This window comes from Equus quagga, chromosome 3 (genome assembly GCF_021613505.1).
Source record: "Equus quagga isolate Etosha38 chromosome 3, UCLA_HA_Equagga_1.0, whole genome shotgun sequence".
Taxonomy (NCBI): domain Eukaryota; kingdom Metazoa; phylum Chordata; class Mammalia; order Perissodactyla; family Equidae; genus Equus; species Equus quagga.
This window is the reverse complement of record NC_060269.1, coordinates 45,285,430-45,294,693: the sequence shown is the minus strand read 5'-3', so window position 1 is coordinate 45,294,693 and position 9,264 is coordinate 45,285,430. Positions and strand designations below refer to the sequence as shown.

General features: G+C 38.7%; 1 protein-coding gene across 5 annotated transcripts in view; it reads right to left on the bottom strand.

Moving 5' to 3' along the window:
* Positions 1-4,815: 4,815 nt before the first annotated feature.
* FNIP2 (folliculin interacting protein 2) overlaps positions 4,816-9,264 on the bottom strand; it is a 135,844-nt gene continuing 131,395 nt past the window's right edge. For all 5 annotated transcript variants that reach the window (XM_046656037.1, XM_046656034.1, XM_046656035.1 and 2 more), the window contains one exon: positions 4,816-8,578. In XM_046656037.1, the coding sequence (XP_046511993.1) occupies positions 8,500-8,578 (79 nt within the window). In that variant the 3' untranslated portion in view covers positions 4,816-8,499. The remainder of the gene's footprint in view (positions 8,579-9,264) is intronic.

Sequence of the window (9,264 nt, the reverse complement as noted above, 5' to 3'; positions counted from 1 at the left end):
CAATGGTTTGGTTTTCTCCCAAACCATTTGAGGGTAAGTTACGGACATGATGTTCCTTTACCTCTAAATATTTCAAGGTGTATTTCCTAAGGACAAGGATGTTCTCTCACATTACCGCAGTACAATTGTGAGATTCAGGAAATGTAACATTGATATATTATTATCTAATCTATAGTTCATAATAGAATTTTATTAATTGACCCAATGGTGTCCTTTTTTTCCCCCCGATCCAGGATGCAATCTAGGATCATGTATTACATTTAGTCCTCATCTCTCTTTAGTCTCCTTCAATTTGGAGCAGTTCCTCAGTCTTGCTTTTTTTATAACGCTTACATTTTTGAAGGGTACAGACCAGTTCTGTAGAATACCTCTCAATTTGGATTTCCCTGATGTTTTCTCACGAGTAGATTCAGGTTATGTGTTTTTGGCAGGAATTGCAGATAAGTGCTTCTATGTCATTGTCAGTGCACCATATGAAAGAGGCACCTGAGGTCAGTTTCACTCATAACTGGTGAGGGTAATCAATTTCTTGGTCACAACACTTCCCTTCCAGAAATAAACAAAATCCTATATTAATCAAAATAAGCTCTCTCTCTCTTTTTTCTTCATCAACTAGGCTTTCTTCTAAATATCCAGAGATACATTAGAAACGGGCTCTCCACACCCATTTTTCAGACCATCCCCTAGGGTTCTTGTGGATGATCCTTCAATAAGTACTCAACCCCCACCCGCACTTTGAATATAAATCCTCTTCAGTGGAAATAACTTGAATCAAGTGTTCTTATAAATTCAAAGGCAAATAATGAACACAACATGTGTAAAGCTTCTAACATAATGCCTCACACTTGCCACCCATGAGTGGCCACCATTACCGCACTTACCTGAGATGCCAGCACATCTTCCAGTCTTATGCTGCAAGAATCAGAAGTATGCACTGAAAGCAGCCTTGAAAAAGTAAAAATTTGCCAATGGTATTGAGGGATTTGGGGAAAATTTTGAAAGCATAAACCTATACACACTATCACACACTTTCTCATTACGACAGATCGCTGAAAATGGGGATATTTTACACTCACATTCTTCAGTCTGGATTTTGACTTATAAACCTAGGTTTGGATGGTAATTACAATGTTTCCCAAAGTACAATTTATGATACTTAACAGTATGTATCATTCCCGTATATACACATTTACCCAAAATACTCTCACAAATATTTTTTTAAAATCAATTGGGAAATTTCTAAACTGTTTCTTCTACTATATTTCCTCAAATTTCTCTTTTTTTAAAGTCACAAAATGTCCCTCACATCCTATCTTCTAGTGCATTTGTTATTTTCCTTTCTTGATCTTTAATTTTTTTCTTTACATAAATAATAGCTGTAAGTGTTGTCAAATTTATGTGTATGTGCCAGACACTTCTAACATCATCGATTTCTATTTCATTTCTTTTCTTGCAAACATTCTCATTGTCCCCCTTCATACCAATATATGGGTATAATCGCAGTGATTGATATGTTCTTTCCCTCATCTCTTCATTCACACTGAGTGAGGAAGAGTAATTCTCAAATTTTAATGTGCATATGAATTACTTGGGGACAGCATTAAGGTACAGATTCTGATCCAGTTGGTCTGGGATGGGGCTCGAGATTCTTTTTTTTTCTTTTGCTAAGGAAGATTTGCCATGAGCTAACATCTGTTGCCAATCTCCCTCTTTTTGTACATGAGCCACCACCCCAGCATGGCCACTGACAGATAGAGTGGTGTAGGTCTGTGCCTGCGAACTGAACCTGGGCTGCTGAAGCAGAGCATGCCGAACTTAACCTCTAGGCCACTGGGGCTGGATGAGATTCTGCATTTCTATCAAGGTCCCAGGCAATGAAGTTGTTGCTAGTCCAGGGACCTTGAGTAGCAAGGTGCTAGAGGATTTGACTAAATTGCTTTTTGAGCTAGGAAGAGAAAGGACTTGATGGTGCAAAGGGGAGAAGGAGACTAGGAAGAATGGATTGACAGGACAGAGAAAATGATAACCTAGTACCTTTGGGGAAGTGCATGTGGTTCAACATGGCTGGATAATAGCGTGCAAAGAGGGGTATCTGGTGGTGAGGCTGGAAAGAGGGACCAGCTGCGTCATTTGAGCTCACGGTGCTAAGGCACTTGGATTTTACTGGGCTGACTTTTAAGCAGAAGTGACCAGATTAAACTTTCATTTTGGAAAGATTAGGCATCAGCCTGGAAGAAGGTTGATTAGAACTGTTTGATATGAAAGGGAGATGAGTTCAGAAGGTATTTTGGCAACTCAATTGAGAAATGAGAAGGGACTCAAAGAAGGCAAAGGAAAAGGAGAAAAGGTGATGCATCTGAGACACAAAGAAAGCAGATTCAACAACTCTCAGTGCTGACTGGACGCCTGGAAGGGAGGAAGTGGAGGCTGAACCGCAGACCTTGTGTGTGGGGGTGGGTGGCGCAGGTGGCAGTGAGTAGAGAATGAACAGGAAGTAAAGAAGTGAACGCCAAGTAGAGAGCTCTAGAAAATGCTTAGTTGTCAAAGGAAGGAGAAATTTAGGATACAGAGGGGGGACGGGGAGAAAAGTTTAATACAGGTGAAACGACTTTTGTTTTCACACTTTATGAGTAGAAAAAGTCAATAGATTGAGAAGTTGAAGATGATGGAAAGGGATGATATCTGAAGACCTGAGGTCCCCAAGAAAGCAGATGGAGATGCACAGCGGTAGGAGCTCACACACGTCTGCAGGGATCAATCTTCAGAGGGAGGGGGCTTTTTTCTTCCTCTGTGAATGAAGCGCCCTCTCCTTCCTTGCCATTTCAGAGGGTTGTTTCTAACTTACGCTTCCCTTGTTCTCCAGCATCTCCTTAGCAGCACATACTCAGTGACTATGTGACTTGTATCTCAACCCTTAAGGGATAGCTGTGAACTCCATTTTTTATCTTAAAAGATCTTTGCTTCCAAGTCTACTTCCTATAATTTGGGATGACGATTTCCTGACTACCTAACTCCATTTTTGGGTCATTATATATTATCACTGGATTGATATCTTAAGTACTTGTATTAGTCAGGGTTCTCCACAGAAACAGAACCAATAGGATGGAGAGAGAGAGAGACTGATGGATCTTAAGGAATTAAAAAATGGGCTCATGTGATTGTGGAGGCTGGCAAATCCCAAATCTGCAGGGTAGGCCAGCAGGCTGGAGACCCAGGCAGGAATGATGTCATAGCTCAAGTCCAAAAGCAGCTTGGAGGCAGCATTCCTTCTTCGTTGGGGACCTCAGTCTGTTTTCTCTTAAGTCCTTCAACTGACTGGATGAGGCCCACCCACATTATGGTGGGTTATTTGCTTTACTCATAGTCTACTCCAAATACCTTCACAGCAACATCCACACTGGTGTTTGACCAAATATCTGGGTACCATGGCCTAACCAAGCTGACACATAAAATTAATTGTCACAGCACCCATCTCATCCAGGAGTGAGGAGTAAATAAGGTAATACATGTAAAGCATCTGACAGAACAGTTCAGACACCAGGGAACCAAAAAACAATGCGATGTGTATGTGTGTTTCTAAGTTCTTTCTCAATGGCATGATTTTAAAGCTTCTTGAGGGAATATGGAAACACTTGAAACTTTCACTTAATCCAAAAAAGACTTTGAAATGCCTAATGTTATATAAAACAACATGATTCAGTATGGTATTATATTGCTACAAAAGTTACACTTAACAGCATATTTTTTCCTGAGACTATATATATCAACGATCTCATCCCTTTCATAGCAAATATTTTATAATGCCCTTTACCTTCCTAAAATAAAATTCATAAATATAAACTACTCATATACATAATTTGTAACAGACCAATATAATCCCTAGATGTACCATTTAAGAAGTAACTTATATTAACATATATTAATATATAGACATTGGGGCGCTAGTAGAGTAGAACAGAAAATAGAATGAGGTAGGCAGATGCTTGCATCTGTATGTAGTCTTCATGAACACAACAGCTACTGATGAAGGCTGACACACACACTGCACTGATGCCTCAGATTCCACGAGTACCATAGCTGTTGGTAATGTTGTTTTCCAGATTTACGTCAATTCTTGTTAAAACTCTGAACCTTACAAAGTAAAATCTTTCCTCAATTTATACAACAGTAGCATTCCTGGAAAATTCAGAATATATTAAAATATGTGAAAAATACATTGTGCTTTTACGGAAAGCAGAATTAAATTCCGAGTTTAATTATAAACAGTTTTTTCACCCACATGAATGTCCAGCAGGATATTTAAAAGTCATGCAGAGTGGGGTCGGCTAGGTGGCCAAGTGGTTAAGTTCACGCACTCTGCTTTAGCGGCCCAGGGTTTCCCCGGTTCGGATCCTGGGCGCGGACATGGCACCGCTCATCAAGCCATGCTGAGGCGGCATCCCACATGCCACAGCTAGAAGGACCCACAACTGAAAATATACAACCATGTACTGGAGGGCTTTGGGGAGAAAAATAAAATCTTAAAAAAAAAAAAAGTCATGCAGGAAGTGGGACAATTCCTCATCCCGTGGGGTGTCTCACACAGTACAAGACATTTCTCCTACCATCCTCAGCCCCCAGCCATGATATGCCACTAGCTCTCACCCATCCTTATGCTAACCAAAAATGTTCTTACATTTCCAAAACACCCCTGTTGAAAACCAGTGACATATATAATGAATTTGTTTCAGCATGAATTAATGAAAATGAGACCTCCAAGTTTTTAAGTTCAAGATTAAATAAAACAAACCAATCACATGCAGTACCAGGAAAATGTTCAAGATAAATTCAAAAGGTTTATTGCACCAAATGCCACAGAAAAATGGATCAAAATAATACATGAACAAGTTTTAAGAAAAATTTTCCATACATTGACATTGATACCTATTTAAACTGATCAAAAATATAAAGTCCTATTAATTTGTCTTAATGGAGCTTCAATAATAACAAATCCCGGATTTTCTCCTTTTTGAAACACCACTTAAACTTAAGCATGTTGCAATCTTGCTTCCAAGATATATGGTTCACCAAATTTGACATTTAAAATGAACATTCAGAGGGGCTGCTTGATTTAGGCAAATACTATATTAAAATATCCCCTCCCCCAAAGCACAATAAAAAACAAATGGTTCACATTTACCAAAAGAAGCTAAAGACTTTTTCAATTTCATGGTGAAAGTATGCATGAACAAAATACTTTCAAAAGTACATATTAGTGGAAAATCTAGACATTTAAAAGATTTTTGGGGTCATTTTATATTCTTTATTTTTATGTACAACCAACTCTAGTGAAGAACCTAAAAAGCTAGAGACTGAACTTTATAAAATCTCAGGACCTAATTAGAAGAGCCTGAACAACGGTTCAGCATCGTTTAGCAAGCGGGGATTTCCCTCCCTCCAAAAGAGTTAATTTTGAAAAATACGGTAAGTTTAAAAAGTTGCGATGTGTAAACGGCAGTTCCATGGGATGTGAAAAGGTTATAGTTACTTTCATTAAAAAACAGCACACTTCAGAAAAATGGATTGAAGCCTGTACAAAAAGCTATTTAACACTGATAAAAATAAAATACTTTGGAATTATGCACAAGTATGGAAGCTACATTTTAAATTTTCATTGTCATGTTTAAACGTACACAATTATCTTTACATTCATATCACTCGTCAATCTATTAAAAATAAAACGGCAACATGCTAGAAAGAGGTCCATCACAGTAACATTTACACACTTCTGCTCTGTCATGCCTCACTAGCTTGCTTAGAAAAGCAAGATGCTACAAAAGTTACACTCAACAGGTAAGACTTAAAAGTTGAAGAAACCCTAAAGGTGGAATCCTGTCAACTGAGGTAGTTTTCTTTTTTTTTTTTTTTAATTTTTCTGTTTTTCTTGAGGTGGGCATTGGAGAGGGCGGGATCCCTTTCTTGCCTCTTCGGTTAAGACAGAATGAAGCCACCGGGGGTATCTGGTGTGTGAGTGGGTATCTGAACACAATTCCATGAGATTTTTTTCTTTTCCACTTTTGGGAAGAGGTTGAATTTAAGACAAACAAAACTTGAATGTTGTTGAGAGGAGGATTATGAAAGAGCAGCAACATTCTTGGTCTGTTTTTGTAGGCAACAGACGTGAGGATTAGGTCCTGACTGGAATCCTGAGCGTCACAGAGACAACCCCCACATGTGACCCACCTGCAGTTTTCCAACAGACATTTTCCAAGAGAGAGTTCTGGACCAGTAGATTAGGAGACAAATCTTCTCAGGCTTTGAGGGGGCTGGGCTAAATCTTTTACATATGGAGTTTAGAACCAGCCATTCAAAGCCCGATATCCCCCTACATGGGTCTAATTTTCAACATGCCACTATGTACACACTAGAAAGGAACTGATTTTGTATCTAGTTATTTTCTATGAAACCCTGGAAGGTGGTGAATGAGAGAAAGTGCCCAAAACGTGTAAACACAGAAAAGGGAACTAGAGATGAGAGAAATGCTTTAAACTGGTGCAGATGGAAACAATGTAACATCAGCTATTACACTTTATTCTCACGTAATGAAAAACAATTGATGAGTGAGCTGAGCCACAGGTGAGGTTCATCCTCTTTGTGTAATATAACAGGCAATGATGTCACGGAGCTAGAGAATTTAAAACACTGAACTCAGATGTTAGACAAAAGGAAAGAGAAAAATACAGACAGAATGGAAAACTTCAATTTTATGAAAGAAAGATATAAAATTAAAATTAAAGATCTTAAGAGCCTTAATGCACCCATCTACATTTCACATCATAAAAAAGAGAGAGAGAGAAGGGAAGGTAGCAGTTCTGACCTATTCCTAAGAATTGTTCCTAAGAAATGACATACCTGTTCTCCATTGGTACTGCTGCTATATTCTTTGAAACAAATAGTTAACTTGTATTTGTAAAAGAATAAAGAGACAATCTTATGTAACTTGGTGTTTGGGATCAGGATTTTATCAAATAGAAAATCTAGAGTCATTCTAACCCCTAAAATGGAAGTTACTTCATGTTCCTAGGTACAAATACATGGAAGGGACTGGAATTAATTCATAAAACAGTGAAAGGAGATCAGAACCTGGTCATAATTAACTGTAGTCGAGATCTGCAAGGTTCTAACAATGTTTGCTTTACCACATTAGCTCATGTCTTTTAACGATCAATTTTTTAAAGTCTTTTCCTTTGCCCTGGATGTCAGTACATAGTCTGACATGGTCATAGTTCATGGTCAGGAAATTAAGTAAAGTTTCTTATAAACTAACAGAAAACTAAAGTTTTTAAAAAGCTGAACTATGCTACTAAATAAACAATTCTTCATTTTGGCAGGTTTTAGAGAGGGTAATTTAATTTCTGGAAAGGTGTTTTGAAAAGGACGTAGGGATTAGAAGGCACAAAGATGATAATGTAAAAATTTAGATCACACATGGATTGTTTATAAATGTTCAAACTAATTACTTTCATTAGTCATCCTGAACTGTTGCAGGTTTCATTTCCCACCACAACAGCTGTGCCTTTTAAAGTGTAAATAGTCGTTTGTATTAACTATTATAGGAAGAAAGTGGCTTCGGCTGGAAGAATTTAGCAACAGAAACACTCGAGCTTATAGAAATAACTTTGGTAAATGGCCTCTCTTAAAAAGGCTGCTGAAAGCTCTAAAGTATCAGGATAAAACATATGGTATCAGACTATGCACTCTGCTGCTACAAACTACATCTCGATGGGATTAAGATGCTACATTGATCCCTGGGTTTATTGCACCAACAATCCATCTCTAAACGACCTGTGGTTGCATCTGAAACAAGGTAAACTCCAAGACGCGAAAACAGTGGGTCCTAAAGCACTCTCTTCCCAATAGTCAATCCTCTTTCATGTTTCACGTCAGACAGTAACTCCTATAGCCACCAGAGTTGAAGATGGCACAACGTGGCTTTATTTATTTCACCTTTTGTAAAAAGCAAACTCCGACCTGGATTCCAGAGTCCTTGTTCTGACTGTCTTCTTAGAACAGCAAAATATGCTTCCCCCAGTTTGGAGAGCTCATGCTTACACTCTGTCACATTTTCCTACTAGAACGGTAGATACATTGTTTACCCCCTGCTCCAAAGTCACTTGTCACTATTCTGCCCAAACACACAGCCAATCTGTACCAACAGCTTAGTGTTCAGTGTAGTGCTTGTGTTTCCTCCTACCAAAAAGGTCACTCTCTTTGTTGATTCACCGGTGACAAAAGGCCTAAAGTGTCCATGAAAACACACATGCCATTATGTCAAGTAAACCTAAGTCTTCCAATGAAGCATCCACTTGAAAGCAACGAAATAAAACAAAACAAAACAAAGAGGTGGAATGACTGTTTCTGTTTGCTCTTCTTATGCTTTTGACGTCACAGAGAGCTTATTCTTCTTCAGTTGAGAATCTGATTTTTTTCTTCCAAGGAAGAACTGTCCTGAGCTTTAGCTTATAAGAGTATTTGAGCGACGTAAGGAGAATGAGTACTGGCAATAGCAGTCAACAGAGGCAGGTCGTTCGATTCAATCCTGAAGATTGAGAAAGGAAAAGAATATTACTTTAAAGTAGCAGGATTTTACAGGAAAGTATTATTGCTAGGTACCAAGCTTACCAGATCATTGCTTAAAACTAATAGATGGAAAGATGATAAACTTGTTATTTTGATACGATCTCCCAGTGGACACTGCCCAAGGGAGCAAGGGTCATGCAGGAGGGGTGCTGCGCACGTGTGGACACAGAGCTGTTCTTCCCATAGCAGGGGTGGCCACCAGATTCTAAGTCTGGAACTCTTCTTATCACTATGCTGTACTTTAACACCTTCTCCAGCATCTCCTCATTCCTCCCGTCAACACTCCTGAATGCAGACTGACTCTGCATCTAGGTTCAAGTTAGTCTTAGGAAAATGAGGAAGGTGGGAATTTCTTCAAAAACCATTTGTTCAACAGGTTATACAACTTAGATCCTCTTTAGGCATTTGAGCCACGACATTCTGAGAGCAAAGTGACACTAATAAACACTGAATCAAGAGAGATCACGGCATCAACGGACGTGGCTTTGGCTGCCTCTCTTAAAGCAGAGGCAGATACAGCGTGGTCCCTGGCTCAATGCTGCCAAATGTCCTGAAAAAAATTAGAACTGCTTCAGTCCGTGGAATATGTCCTGATTCTTTCTATTGAATTCCAAAAATAAAAAATTAAAAATAAATATTTAAAAG